Genomic DNA, 15977 nt, shown 5'->3' with positions numbered 1-15977 from the left:
CACCTGTTTCTACAGACGGAAATCCTGAAAACATGAACTGTCGGTAGCCCTTGAGGACTGAGTTTGGACACCTCAAACTTAAACAGTTATTCACTTTCTTTTATTGAAGTGATTTTATTATTGTACTTACATTTTATGTTATTATTCAGTGTATCTGCATTTAACCCTATTACATCGCATATTTTAAATGTATTGAACTGTGAGCCAATAATATTGATTTTTCACAACAGCATTTGTATTGTTTTATGTGTTTTTTTATCATTGCATTTCAATTTACTTTATTGATATGACTAATAAATGACACACAATGATTGCACTATAGAGTTTTTCACAAACAATTTCTCTCTAGCTTGAGCCTGTTAAACACCTCTGAGAAATGCAGACACAAACTTTTCTTTTATTGAGCACCTTATTGTGAAAGGCATGCTCCAATGGGGGCACTGGTTGGTTACCTACCTGCCACATTTTTTACATGGGAAAGTGCCCTCTTGTTCAGGAGGCTTGTTTTGCACCTCTGTTTTTTGTGTGTCGTCTGGGGGAACTTTAGCCCGTGATCGCCGCCCCCTCGGCTTGGAATTCTTATCGGGCATCGACGTGTCGGGATCTTGGCTTCTTAAGATCAGTGTGTCATTTGGCTGAAGAAAAACACAGAAGTTAGTCATGCGGACAAAGACAGATAGGCTCCAAATTTAGACTAAAATGAAAAAAATAAATAAAAAAAAATAGACAATACTAATATTTTAAAATACTGTGTTTTATCTTTTAATAACTAACTATGCAGCCAGTACACTTTAATTTGTATTTAATCTGGCTTTTATTATATATAGGTATAGGATCTATTATCTGGAATGCTTGGGACCTGGGATAAGGGATTTTTATGTAATCTGGGGCATCATGCCTAATCTCTACTAAAAGCCATTAAAAAGCCACCCCCATCTTTTCCCACAATGCCGTTGATGTTCTGATCATTAAACTGTTTTGCAGAGCTCCTTATAGTTACTGTAGGAGGAGGCACCTGGTGAGCCTGTCTTTGTGTGTGACAAAACTCACAGAATTACAGCAATCATTGTCTTTTTTTCCTGCTACTGTGCCTGATTCTCACTAATCTGACCTATATAGATGCCAACCACATACATGGATTGGTCGCTGCCTGTCTGAGATGGTACTGCAGGCCCCTGTACCCTTAACATGTATGCAGTATAAAGTAGGTGCATTGCCATTCTAAAGGTCAGATTCAATTGTCCGCAATATTCCTAAGAACATTGCAGACGCGCTTTTTTTTGTGTGTTGTGCTTTATGGCCTGTCCCCCAGTATATGTTCAGAAAAAAAAAAGTTACATGTGAGCACAAAGTTTTCTGCGACACATTTATAGGGAGACACAGGTTTAATGGTAGATGCAAAAGTGTTCCATATGGGAAGTCCTGCAATTCTCTTTGTCTGACCCATAAGTCCTGGCGCTCCTGCACACCTAGTATCTGCATTAGTTTCACAGCTACCCTTTAAGACAATGGCGCCTTGGATAGTGGTCATCTTCTATCTGCAATTCCCAATACTAATCCGATTCATTTTAAATGGATTATCATCAAGCATCAGGCTTATGTTCAGGCCACACAACGCTGTGATATAATGCTTAATGGCCAATGTAAAACCTAGTGGCATCATAAGACATCCTGAGACCTCGCAGCAAAGTATATTCTGCCTGTGCCAGAGATTCATCAATAACGTGTCTATTGAAGCGCTCTGCGGTTCTCACCATTTCACTGGCCTGTAGGGTTTGTGTGACCTTTGCCTGGGAAAGCACCTTCCTCTTCTCATCATCATCTTCTTTTTCCAGTTTCACTTGCACTCTATTCTCCTCCGTCTTCTTGTCCATTTCAGGATCTTCTGTGGTGCCCTCTTTTGGCGACTCTTTTCGGGGCGGGATAGGCGGTGCAAGTCGCTGTGAGCTCTTTAATAGAAGAGTTATTATTAAAGCCAACTGAAAATACTGCAGATGGAATGTCAGTTCCCTGTAATCTGCCATCTCCTCAGTGTAGAGTAGGACAGTGGTATTAGGACTGATAGGAGTATCTAGATGCATCATTTATCACCTGTACCAGTGCAGGGGCTCCTGGACCCGCACTTTTTGGCTGCCCAAAATTCCAAACTGCTAAGACTGGCAACACAATGATACCCTCCAGTGTGCAAGGACCACCAGTCTTCTAGCCAGCATATACAAAACACTTATACTTGGAAAATTCTTATTTAACCAGAATTACACCAGTTCATAAACACAATTTGACAGATCTTTAAAACAAATATGATACATTCACAATTAACCAATAATCCAGATTCAGTTCAGTGTACTGCTGCATTCTGGGAATGAAGGAAGTGAAATTGCACTCTAGTTAGCAAACATGAGCCTGATGGGCCCAGACAGTACTACATGTGTGTCACTATAGTATTATTGTTTTGATGCGAATAATTGAAAGTTTAATTATTACTTTAACTCTTCAGAGCCACAGGTCCAATAAAATCTTCTATCAATTGTTACAACATGAACAGACGTTAGCACATGCAGTATCCAAATGTGCCAAGCTAATGCCGTTTTGCACAGGTTGGTGATGACAGGATGATACTGGCATTTCTCTGCTAAATATTTCTCGGGCATTAGCTGCTGAGCAATTACAGGAGTTACAGCTATTAACACCAGCTTGGCATTGACTTAAAAGCAACATGTGAGAGAGAGAGCAGATGTGAAATAAGAGCCTCTCCTACACAGGCTAATCTGGCCGACACTCCCCTCTCTCCTCTACGCTCCACATACAACAGCTGACATTTAAGGTCCCTGCCCCGCTGGAAGACGGCCAGAACACTTACTACACTTAATAGACTGAATATTTGGGTGTCTCTGATTCCTAGAACATCACGTGCCCCTGCACTGTTCAATCAAGCAAAGGGTTAAGACAGCCGTTAACGATAGGGTCATTACAACTCTACCGCTGGGGTAAGAGGTTATTATATATGAAGTGTTCTAATGAGCCCACGCTTATTACTACATGACATGTACAATACATGTGCTTAGTGTGGACACTCTTCTCCTACTGGGATTAATACCATAGTCATTCTTCGCCTTTTCCCTGGGAACAAGATTAAATATTTATAGATACGCCACTATTCCTGTGCTTTCTAAGTCTTCATTGAGTTCCTCTTTGTGTATACAATTTAAATGCAAAGATCATCATCATCATCATTTATTTATTTATATAGCGCCACTAATTCCGCATCGCTGTACAGAGAACTCATTCACATCGGTCACTGCCCCATTGGAGCTTACAGTCTAAATTCCCTAATATACACACACTCTCACACACACAGACAGACAGAGAGAGAGACTAGGGTCAATTTTTGATAGCAGCCAATTAACCTAGCAGTATGTTTTTGGAGTGTGGGAGGAAACCGGAGCACCCGGAGGAAACCCACGCAAACACAGGGAGAACATACAAACTCCACACAGATAAGGTTATGGTCGGGAATTGAACTCATGACCCCTGTGCTGTAAGGCAGAAGAATGACTGCCTGCTGATCCTGTGGCCAGTTATTAGCAGATGGTGACAAGGCGTTAAAGCAGTTAATATATCTTTATTGATGCAGCTCTCCATTGGGAAAAAAAATGATCTTTACAAGATATGGACTTTACAAATACCTTTATGTCAATCTCAGAGTCTTCTCTGGGGTTTTTCTCGTCTGCTGCGGCTTCAACATCACCGAAGATTAACATTCCATTGCGACCTATCTTCACCTGCTTCTTGTAGGTGTAGTAAAACTCCACACATTGAGACACCGATTTTGTTTTAATCTAGAATCAGCAGCAAGGGAAAGGGGGTTAGTACACCTGTATATAACGTTTGCACAGCAGTCAAGTTTAAATAGCTGGATCAAAACTTCGCTCTCTTATTTCCATGAGGAAACCACAAGTTACTGTGGGATAATTTGGAGGAACAAGCGCTCGTGCTCATTGTCTTTTTTTCGTGGAATAAGAGAGATACGCTTTGATCCAGCTATTTAAACTTGACTGCTGTGCCCTATTAAGATCAACTACTTATGCTATGGACATCTGACTGAGGCTTTCATCATATACCTTTTATTACCACCTACAGCCACACCACCCTGAACAATCCCTATCTCGTCTGATCTTGGAAGCTTATCAGGGCTGGGCCTGGTTAGTACTTGGATGGGAGACCACCTGGTAATACCAGGTGCTGTAGACCAAGGAAAGAATATAGCTAACCGCTGCCTCCCTTGGAGGTGAGCTCGGAGGATACGTCACTCACAGAGCTGGGTAATAAGACGGCTGTCTTAGTATAATTCTAAATAGGAGACAATCTGTGGACTGCTAATTCCGCCTGGTCGGCTCACGCGTTCAACTGTACGAGGGACTTATAGTTCCACAATTATTGGAAGCTATCGTTTTGTCCATGAGTTATAAATTGTTATACAGCACAGATTAAGAGTTAATCTCTATTGGACTGTTGATAAAGTTAAAGAAACCTCTTTACTATCCCTGGTTTACTGCTGTAATAGACTATTTTATCTCATGTGCACCATTGAGTTTTACAATCAGAGACGGTTATATTTAATACCTACTTTTATTTTTCTCTTGTGTATTTGAGTTCTGAATTCTATTACTGCTTGTTCCTCCATTATCCTAGGAGTTATCCATAATTTGATTTATGGTTATACATGATTGTTTTTTTAATAAAATGTTTTACTAGAATATTGTGTTGGTGGTTATATAATTGTCGAGGAGAATATATATTTTTTGCGCTTTTATTCTCTAGTTTATTTATTTTCCAATAAGATTGATTACACAACAATCTCTATAAGAAGCTGCATAAGTTCTTCTCCCCGGTAATATAATGGTGGCCACAAATTTTACATATTTTATATGATTTATGATACTATTATAAGGTTTAATTTTTGGTTGATTTAAATCAGCGCCCAGGGATATCTTCCTTTGTGTGGATATAGTATTGCTATAGTTTTTATTGAGTTGTAGAATTTATATTGATATTACTGGTCCTTTAAGAGAGTAAAAATAAAATATTTGTGAATGTGCTGGACAGCCTTCCAGAATACTACGATCATAAAACTTTGACACATATAACTTTTGGAAAGGATCTGTTAATCCAGCAGGATCTAAAGTTACAGAGAGCACTGGCAGCCTGGTCTCATGATAGCATATAATTAATGTGCTGTTTAATAATCCAGATTAATGGACTTCAAGCTGTCCAAGGTTAAAAAACAAAAAACAAAACTAACAACATAAATTATCTAGTGGAACGGACGTCCAAAATAATACATACCAATTTCTGAACCAGCAGAAAATCTTTCTTGTAGATGGCCATTCCCTTGTTGAAAAGTCTCTTCTCATTAAGAGACCATTTGTCTGACCCTGAAAAAGAAAGGGAGGATGTCTATATACGAGAATCTAAATGTTATGGGGACATACGGTCTATAGAACTTTACAAACAAGACATGGCTCATAAGAATTATCCAATACATTGTTTTTACAATTTTAAAATAAAACTTATCACCTACAGTTTCAAAATATATATCCCAGGAACTCTGTATATAAGCCCACTTCCTAGGGATGCTAACATACTTGTACTTATGAATGCTCTATTTTTCCAGCAAGGAAAAAATGGCATTCCTGTATCAAGGGGGAATGGAAATAGACACATCTGCTGAGATAATATGCAGCCCTTGCTGAAAACCACAGAAGACAGCCACATGTACATTACGTTGCAGGAGGGAGTGTATGAGATATTTGAATGAAATCGGACAACTTTAATATGGACACTTACATGTGGATAAACATGACATTTATGACCATGGGGCATTACCCTATAGAACACTAGGCTACAATAATATCCACTGTTTTAGCCTCACAAATGTATTGACTTACAAATAATCTAATAGAACTCAAGTATTACATCCAGCAAAATAAATAATTGAAATGCTCATAACAAATGTACATCTCATATAATATTATAAAAAAAAAAAAAAAAATTAAAGCTCTTCCTTCTGAACAGAACACAGGCAGCATGCTTGGACACATTACTAGTACAGAGGATAACACTGTTGGTGCTCATACAAACTAACCAGCTGTCATGTTTGTAGCAAAGGTAAAGCAATCACCTGATTGGTTGCTATGGGCAAGAGCACGGTTTTACTTAAATGCCCCACAATGTCTGAGTGATGCTCTGGGAGCGGCGAGCTGAAATTCCGCGAGTAATTACCGTATTAACGCTAAGATTTTTTGAGCGCTCGTTTAAGAGCGTTAACGCTAACAATTGAATACCCCCCTATGACTGATATCTCAAGCTAAATGGCAACTACTCATGTTTTAATATTTTTAGTGGACAGTTTTGGAAAAGAAAGTAAAAATAAACATTAGTTACGGACATATTGGGCCTGATTCATCTTGGAATGCAATTTGTGTTTTGTAAAATGGAACGTAAATTGCACGCATGTACACAAGTATTCAAGTATGAGCGGATCTCAAGAAATGTTTCCATTTGGATATGGGTATAAGTATGTCCTGGTTATACAGTACTTGCCGTATGGATACAGACAGAACAGACTGCAGGATACGCACAATGCATATGTGCGATATAAACTATATATTACATGCATTAACAACTCTGGTATTGTACATAAAATGCATTATTACAGTTTATCTTACTTGCAAACACTTGTGTCAGTCATCACTATCAGCCAGCACTTACAACTTACACCTGCCCAGGAGCTGGTGCAAGTGATACGGTTAGAAAACATGTACCTAAGAGATGACCAGATCTTGATTCGCACAAACGCGTGGGAGCTCAACTTCCGCAAACCCTACATTGCCTACGTGAGACAGCCCCTTCCCTCCCGTTACGCCCTTCAAGCCGGAAGTGTCATTTGCGTTTGGACATAAATGGCATGCAGTTGTGTTCATTGATGTAAAGTCCGTTTCTAAGCATGCGCATAGCAATTTCAAGTAAGATGCGGCACACAACGGGACTTGCGTCTGAAGATAAATCAGGCAGAGTATGTTTTTCCCTTTAATAATTTTGATAAAAGAATGTAGCAAGAGATCCTGTTATCTCGGTAAGGGACATACGGTTCAGTTCTAAATAAAACTGGAGTCAAATTATTAGTCCTTACCGGAGTAATGGTAGTTTGCCAACGGATGGCCTCTGTGTCGTTTAGGTTTTATCAATAGCAGCTTAGCGAGAGTAGCCTGGTCACAATAAGTAAAAGAACACACATTTAATACAATAATTTCACATTGTCATTTTAGGCAATATAAAACAACAATCCTGCTCATCTGAATGGCTGCTGTAATAATGAATGGTCCATAAGCCATTAGAGCAAAAATGCATATTTCATTATACCAAATAAAATACCATGAATAATTATTTGCCAGGAAAACAGGAATTGCCAATGTCAGGAGGCAATTCATACGAAAAATATTATACTACAAACATTCCCAGGGCTTCAGACTAATAACACTATTCTATAAAAGAGGAGGGAAGGAAATGTTGCCTTAACCCGCCTTAGAATGGTCTCTCTCTGCATTCCATATTATATAACATTATATTGCCATTCCCCACCCCCAGGGGGCGAGACTCCGCTCAGCTGCCTATCAATGCAGGTAGCCCAGTGACTCAGCCCAAGGTAGGTATGGGAATGGCCTGGGGGGCAAATGCCCCACTGCCCCTTCCCATCCACCCTTATGTTAATGAGTAACAAGTAGGCGTGATTTAGAGAACCACAACAAAACATCACATCCACAGATTACTTATAATGTATTTACTTTTAATGAGTTGTTTGCGACAGATTAGCACTCCCTATTAACCCATTCAGTGCCACTGATATAGGATTTACACTAATGCCTGTGTCAGGTCTTAGGACGCCATCTCTGTATATCTTATGCCACATGGCACTCGCTCCTCCAGAGTTCTAAGCTGCGGACTCCTGGCCACTGAACCTCCGATCTCTAATTAGACACATGGGGAAAGTGATCTCACAGAGATAAATATCTCCATGTATAATAATGACACGCTGGTTACATACAGGAAGCGCCGCTAACATAACCACCTCAGTACACTTAGAGGGAGATTCAATTCAGCGCAATGTGTCTCCGGAATGGCCACGGAGGCACATTGTGTCGATGTTATGGCTAGAATCTCCATTCATTTATTCCTACAGTATTATCTGGTGATATGCGCAGCCGGACATCGTGTTGATGTCCGTGCGGGACATCACCAGCAGTTGAATTTTCCCCCTAATGTTAGAGATCTCCATAGTATCTAGGCCTGAAGTTTAGGTTAAAAAGGAACAATAAAGCAGTATAAAAAATAAAGTTACAAAAAACCCCCGAACATACACATATTGAACTGGGACTATAACGGGGGACACACTTACCAGCATGTTCCCCTTTGACTCATGAAGATAATGAAGTGCCAGCTCTTGATTGGTGCCTCCACCTGGCATGATGCTGGAACACGCTGCCGTCAGCAACTCTTCCACTGTCATCCACAAACAAAGAGAGATCATCATCATCATCATCGTTAGTTTATATACAGAGTTACGAACACTTTTACCATTCTAAAAACTAACCTGCATTTTTATCAACACTTTATACACAATGAAAATCCTCACTGCTAACTTATGTATGTGGCACTGAGGAAAGATGTAAAGTCTATTTTTATTTGCCCCACAAATCCATATCATTTCACAAATGTGTGTGGATCCTCCTTCTTAAAGTGAAACTGTGGAACCCACTGTTCTATGTAGGGTCTAAACCTATTCCTTATAGATATACGTACTTCTCAGAAGACCTGGCGACATATATATTCTTTCTATCACTGTTGTTTTGCTGCATAGTACCTCGTGCACTAGGCTGTGGAGGTTGGAGGGAGCCCCAGGCCTCAGGTTGTCTTGCACAAGGCCAATATATAGTAAAGCAAAAAAATCTCACTATAGGACCTGGAGATGGGTCTGTTTTAATTCTTGCAAATTATAAATCCACTATAAGCCTAGAAAGAATGAAGTTAAGGCCCAGAGAAGATGTACTTTGTGACACCAGTAGAGCCGCCCGCTTGACCAAACCATTCCAGCAACTATATCTAAGTGTATAACTAAATCAAATGCTTTGCATCATGCAGAGACATTTAAAGGACTACACCTATAATAAAAGTTGAACATGGATTACACACGTCTTGTAAAACTTACAAATATATGTTTCAAATATCTAATGCTTTGTCAAAACTTGATGGTTGGCACTGTTTGTAGATTTGTTGTGTAGCTTATGATAGGTTACTGTTCTCTGTTATCAGTTATTACAGACTTGGAGAGGTCCATCCTCTTTGTCATGTGGACTTAATACAGCAGAAGTCTTATGCAAAGGAATATTTTAGATTAGTGATCTATGAAACAAGTGCTGCTTGCTCACCTTGCTTGTTCTCCAAATCCTCCAATGGAAAATAGACCAAATCAGCTTTGTGTTTATCAACAAATGCCAAACTCCTGTCCCTGAGATCAGGAATTTCCGCTTGGAAACGTGGTCCAATGTTAATACGTCTGTAGGCAGGAAAAATAAGACAAGACAAGGCTCAATTTAATGCAGAACACAGAAAGAAATTAACTCATTAGATCACCACCAGCCAGATGTGTAGTAGATTCTTCCAAGTACATTGCACAATGAATTGTTGCAATGTTCCATATTATGCTAAGTAGTGGAATCTGGAGCATGACCTCAGTTTTAGTATGTACTCTTATCCTATGTGATAATACAGGAAAGTCAATATAACATGTAGGGACATTAATCTTTCATTATCATCAGTTTATCCATCCCTTAAATCAGTCTTTAGCAAATTGTGACCGTCCAGCTGTTGTTGAATTAGAATCCCAGCAGGACCTGCTGGTCACATCACAGAGAAAATATATCCTATTGAATATCCATGAAAACATATAGGATAATACATTCTGCATAGAGAATTTATTTTTTGTGCATATTTGCTGATATAGCTGCAAGTGGGAGATGGATCCAGCAATAGAAGTGATAATATACATGCCAGAAAACAAAGCATCTCTGAGACATGGAAGTCTTACGTTGCTCCATATTTGCCAGCATTAAATAATAACAAATACATTTCCAGGTTCACTTTGCGGCTGAATCTAAGCATATCACGCAGAGTACTGTCTCCATATACCCTGGAGCAATACAGTCCCCATCATCACGTTTGTTGGTTTTGGTTATAATGTAATTATTATTTAGACATTAAATATGTGCATTTTTTTTTTATAGCTGGAATCCTTCCATCAAGGAAGTTCCAAACCACCCCTCAAAAATATTCTGCTGTATGATGACCTGTCATATGGTCATAAACTCTGACACAATAACCTGCTGTCTGCTGCTATACTTGCTGGGGGGAGCAATGTTCCTACTAAAGGTATGCAGCATTTTTATGGCACCTACACAAGTGTCCCCACACTATAGCGATAGTAGAAGCAATGGATGCATTCCGCTGTCCAAGTCTGCATTTGTTCCCAGTACTGAATGACAGAGAATTAAGATTAGAACACCCTCCCGGCTCCTCCATATGACATACATGCTGTCTGAAGGACGGGGTTATCCTACACTATGACCACCTCTATGCATTCAGATGAGCACTTGTAATGCTTACACCTGAAACCTCCAAAGTGCACGAATGGGATACATAGAACTGGCATGGGACTGGCAGTGGGAGTGCAGGACAGGTCCTATGCCACTCGGGGCAGGGGTAATCTTTTCATTGTATGACTGGTACAGGAAGATAACCTGTGCATTATAGAGATGGCAACTGAGGAGGATCATGGAGTAATATAATATATGGCAATAAGGGGATTTCTCGGTGCAATATATAATTACTAATATGGTAGTTGCTATTGAGCAATATATGACTTACAATAAGCCTTATCTGGAAATTGGGGATAAGCAATCTGTACGCAGAAATTATCTGGTGAATCATATTTCTAAACTAAGTATATACCTCTAATTTAGCCTAGGATTATAGCTATAAAAGTAGGCTAAAGATATGAGGATTCACAGCATAATAAATGTGTACAGAGGGTAAAACTTGCTAGGTATGATGATAGTGAGCTGCTGGATAGGAGAGTAGCGATGTTAGGTATGATGTGCTATGTGATGCTGTCCGCTATGTGTGTGTATTGTTTAAAAAAAAAATTACCCACACTAATTTGAATAGCCACACCCACTTCCATTTGTTTTCCCCATGTGGGGGAAACAAATTGATATTGACAATTTGCAAAGTGTCATTATTTATATTTTAGGTATGATGCTCTAAATTACAGAAACACGCCTTATCCAAAATTTACCATGTCCTAAACATTAATGATAATAGAACCTTTACTCCTCTTCAATCAATGTGAATATGAACTATGTTGCTAATCAAAAAGAAAAATACAAAATTAAATAAATGTCCCCTGCAAGGCTAGGCTGAGTGTCCTGTACAGAGAGCAGAGGTCTGCACAGCGTCTGTCTGCTTCCAACAGTTACAGATATATGTTACTGCAGCTAGTACTATAGAGTATTATAGTACCACAGATGAAACGCTGACTATCTCCTCAGGTATATTTTTCGTTCTTTATGTCCCACTGTGTAACTAGAAGAAGGAGGGATTTGTCACATTCTGGTACCCATGAACGGATCCAAAAGTATCCCAGCACTATGGTGACAGTAGAGGCAATGGGTGCAAGGGGACAAAAAAAATTATTCATGTGAATGGAGTTTTCTATTTGCTCTGTGCAAAATGCACTGTACGCTACATGACAAAATTGCTTAAGTCTTTCTAATAGTTATAATTATATAATAATACTATCAAAAAGGACTGCTAAATGATGTGTTGCCTTATAAAAAATAGATCTAAATTCAATTCACATAACATTAAAAAGGACATGGTATTTGTTGCCAAGCTTGGATAGTTTTCGAAACGTTACTGCTGCACATGTAATATATTACATATAGTCTTGACTGCCGTCTAATTAAATTATACGGTACGAAAAATGTTGAATTCTGTTATGGTAAATCATATATTTCTGAATGTAAGGATATAGTTTAGATTTTAGCCATATATTTAGGAATTATTGGTCCTATATGATAACAAAATAATCTACTGAATATAAAACGGTCTAGTACTATGCAACTACATTTGTATGAAAAAGGTTGGGTACCCTTGGTTAAATAATATATTTCACAGAATCTCTAAGTATAAATAAATTGTTACCAAGGTAAACACAACATATTTCTACACAATAACTAACTATACCTTGAATTTAATAGACTGATAACAAATAAAGCATGTGTAAATGTTTGGGCACCCTGTTAGTCGATTAAAGATTTTATTTTTTCAGGCCTCAAAACTTAATTCAAGAGTTAATTAAATACTCTGACCCTTCCAACCACTCAGGATGTTGGGTCTACTCTTAACGATGGGCTCTTGTAAGCAGCTGACTTAGGGCTTAAAAATAAAGACAATTGACTTTTACAAACCAAGGGAAAGCTATAAAAGGAAGTCTAAACGATTCCAGGTTAAAATTTCCACCGTTAGAAACATCATTAAGAAATGGAAGACGAGGGGAACTGTTAAAATCAAGGCAAGACCCAGAACAATCTATGTCGACCTACAGAAAGATTTAATGGACACCAGAGCACATAAATGATCTTTGTGGAATTTTTGTCAAGTGGAATATTTTTTTCCTACAACCTCATCAATAAAGTCAACATCTGAAGTCTGCAAAATAATATTTATAGCCCAACACTTTTTGTAACAAAGTGCTGTGGACTCCTGAAATAATAATTTAGCTTTTTGGCCATAATCACAAAAGAGTAGTTTGTAGAAAAACAGGTGGAACTTCAGAACTACTGTGAAATATTAAGCATGGTTTGTATTCTGCTTTGGGACTGTGTTGCAGCCAGTAGCACAGGAAACATTGTACCAAAGGAATGAAGAATGGATTCAGCTAAATATCAACAAATCCTAGGAACTAATATCCCAGAGTCAGCGAGGATATTGAAGCTGAAAAGAGCTTAGTTATATCAGGAAAGCTATGATCCAAAAATACATACAAAATTCAACTATGACAGAAATGAAATATTAAGATTTTGGAATGTCATAGTCCCCAGACTCAAATATTATTGAAAACCTATGGGCAGTCCTGAGTCATGCAGTATATGTAAGAAGGCATAAGAGTATTTATGAGCTAGAGCAATTCTTAAATCAAGAGACTCTTAGGTGGCAACAGGGAACTCTAGTAGTAGATTTCTGCCAAAGGGGGTGTTACTAAGTATTGATTTCCAGAGAGCCCAGACATGTACATTAAAATGCAGATATATTGACATATGAATCATGTCCATGTTGTTTTAACTTCTTTTCACTTGGAGATGCAGTGAAACATGCAATTTGACCAGGGGTGCTCAAATGTATATGCCTTTATGAGATATAGGGCTATATTTACTAAGCTGTGTGTTTGAAAAAGTGGGGATATTGCCTATAGCAACCAATCAGATTTTAGCAGTCATTTTGTAGAAAGTACTAAATAAATGAAAACTAGAATCTGATTGGCTGCTATAGGCAACATCCCCACTTTTTCAAACCCGCAGCTTAGTAAATCTAGCCCATAGAGTTGTGTGCAAAAGAATCCCTTTTATGACTCCGATTACTCATAAATCAGCACTAGCATACCAGGGCAAAGAGACAATGTTTTTAATAGGGAACAGAACAAGAATTCTCTATAGACTTACGGTTCAATGCTAACTGGAGTTGCTTCTCCCATTACTGTGAGCAAAGGAGGCATGTCATCTCCACTATCTGCAAACAAAATAGAATTATCATACCACAGACAAAGGTGCTCAATACAATTTCCAGGAAATCATTCAGCTAAACAAATAAGCAAAGACACAACTTTACAATGATAATGATTAATGGCATCAATCAAGAGTCAGTACATTATATTTGTTTATACACTAATTGGGGCAGATATAATAAATGGATCTGTCACCAGAAAAACAAAATAATTATTGTTTAATGAGAAAATGTTAATTATATTTGCTTTTGCTCTTTTTCTTTCCTTTATTCCTTCCTATGACAGTATTACTGATGTTATAGCCACAAGGACAAAATTGTGATTGAAAATTAACTATATATTAAATCTTGTATCATGGTTCAATAACTGACATTAATTGTTAAATCTTACAGATACTGTCAGTAAATTGTTTTTGATATTGGAGGGTTAAAGACCCTATTGCCTTCCAATTATTAATGGAAATGCTGTACATACAGAGGCAGCTTATAAACAGGGCAGGGGGGCACTGGTCCCCCACCTGGGTCTACCACAATTACTTAAAGGGCTGCTAAACTCCTGCGAGCTGCCTCTGATACCCGATATGGTTATGTCCAGGCCAGCCATACTTAGATCTGCATTGCAGTTACTTCTATCTCAGCAATGTCTGCCTATTGGAAGATACAGCAATTAAACTGAATTAATTGTATGTAAACTTTACGTTAGTGATGTTTCTTCTAATAGGCAGGCTTTACTGCAAACATGAGTGGCTTACATCCAATAAGGAGCATCCCAGTCCTGCCAAAATCACATTGTCATGGTGTAACAAGGTAAATGTGTCAGCATTAAGTGGAGCACAGCTAAGAATGGAGACTCATTATTGGTTATAATGCACACATGCCCATTTCTATGGGTGGGCCCCAGCCTATGCCCCGGTCGAAAGGACGGAGTCATGACCATCAGTGTACTTTTGGTTGAATATCCAACAGGCAGTTTGCAATAATCTACAGTATTCTGCTGCAGACAGCAGAGTTAGACAGTAAGGGACATTCAGTGATCGGCCAGTGGATATGAAGTACATAATGTGCATGACAGGGGGCCCCCTGTAACAGACAGTGAGGAGCAGAGCAAAGTCAGTATTACTGGTCATTTTTGGTCACACGCAAAAGGTGCCAAGAATAAGAGAGTACCTGGAAATTGAATAAAAATGTGCACAGGTGTGAATCTGGAAGAGCCCTCTACTGTGTTCATATGTTATAAATATATATTCATTGGCCAAATCGTATTAAATATATTCCATCATAGGCAGAAAGAGACAAGCACTGGTAGCTCTGCGCAAAGTATCAATGGACTTAACAATAAGTAAAACATAGTCAAATGTATTTTAAGAACAAAATGCAGAGGTCCTTATAAATCAGAAATTGTCCTGACATGGCAATATTAGTGTACCCATGACGGTACAAGTAAACCATTTTTGGACTTTGCAGCTTAATTACACTCTAAGGATCTGCTTCTCCTGTACCCTTCCTGTTCACAGAAATGTGGTAACGTAACTATGGCAGTAAAATATTGATGGTTTGTAAATATGTATAAACCTGTCTGTTTAGTTGTTTTACTAGGTTTGACTTGTTGTGTTTAAGAATAACAAGTTGTTCCCTATTTTATGAACCTAGATAAACAATCAGTCAATGCATTTATTCCTTGGAAAACCATTGGACAGTTATTGATTAGTGCATGTAAGAGGAAGAGAGGACACAATTCATGTAGTATAAGAAAGAAACATTAAATCCATCTTATGGAACATCAGAATATTGTTAGTGAAGGTAACCCTAGAAATAGGGATACACTATATTTAAAAACCAAATGGATACAGAGGTGGCATGAAGTTTGCCCAGTCCATAAAGCACCTGGCTTTGGTTTTTTTTAGCTACGTACATTGTAACAGTCATAGGATCCTATTCCCACTGTTTCTAAATGTACTTGTGCTAGTATGAATTATGGGGGGGAGGGGGGTAAAACATTACAAGTCATAGATAACCAAGGGTGTCCTGGAAACAAAGCCCTTGGAGACAAACTGACCGTCCAAGTCAACATTTTATCTTGT

The 15977-nt window shown here is 38.5% G+C and overlaps 1 protein-coding gene and 1 pseudogene across 3 annotated transcripts in view; one reads left to right on the top strand and one right to left on the bottom strand.

Moving 5' to 3' along the window:
* The window catches only part of MIDEAS (mitotic deacetylase associated SANT domain protein), a 75436-nt gene that overhangs the window by 3487 nt on the left and 55972 nt on the right, over positions 1–15977 (bottom strand). For all 3 annotated transcript variants that reach the window (XM_075192476.1, XM_075192478.1, XM_075192479.1), the window contains exons 5-12: positions 13836–13902; positions 9486–9613; positions 8456–8559; positions 7193–7268; positions 5347–5435; positions 3687–3839; positions 1755–1949; positions 457–635 (exon numbers count right to left, since the gene is read on the bottom strand). In XM_075192476.1, the coding sequence (XP_075048577.1) occupies positions 457–635; positions 1755–1949; positions 3687–3839; positions 5347–5435; positions 7193–7268; positions 8456–8559; positions 9486–9613; positions 13836–13902 (991 nt within the window). The remainder of the gene's footprint in view (positions 1–456; positions 636–1754; positions 1950–3686; positions 3840–5346; positions 5436–7192; positions 7269–8455; positions 8560–9485; positions 9614–13835; positions 13903–15977) is intronic.
* On the top strand, positions 4133–4251 carry LOC142109460 (5S ribosomal RNA; annotated as a pseudogene).

The sequence above is a fragment of the Mixophyes fleayi genome, chromosome 12 (assembly GCF_038048845.1).
Source record: "Mixophyes fleayi isolate aMixFle1 chromosome 12, aMixFle1.hap1, whole genome shotgun sequence".
Lineage (NCBI taxonomy): Eukaryota > Metazoa > Chordata > Amphibia > Anura > Limnodynastidae > Mixophyes > Mixophyes fleayi.
Note: the sequence above shows the minus strand (reverse complement) of the source record. Positions and strands in the feature narration are given on the sequence as shown.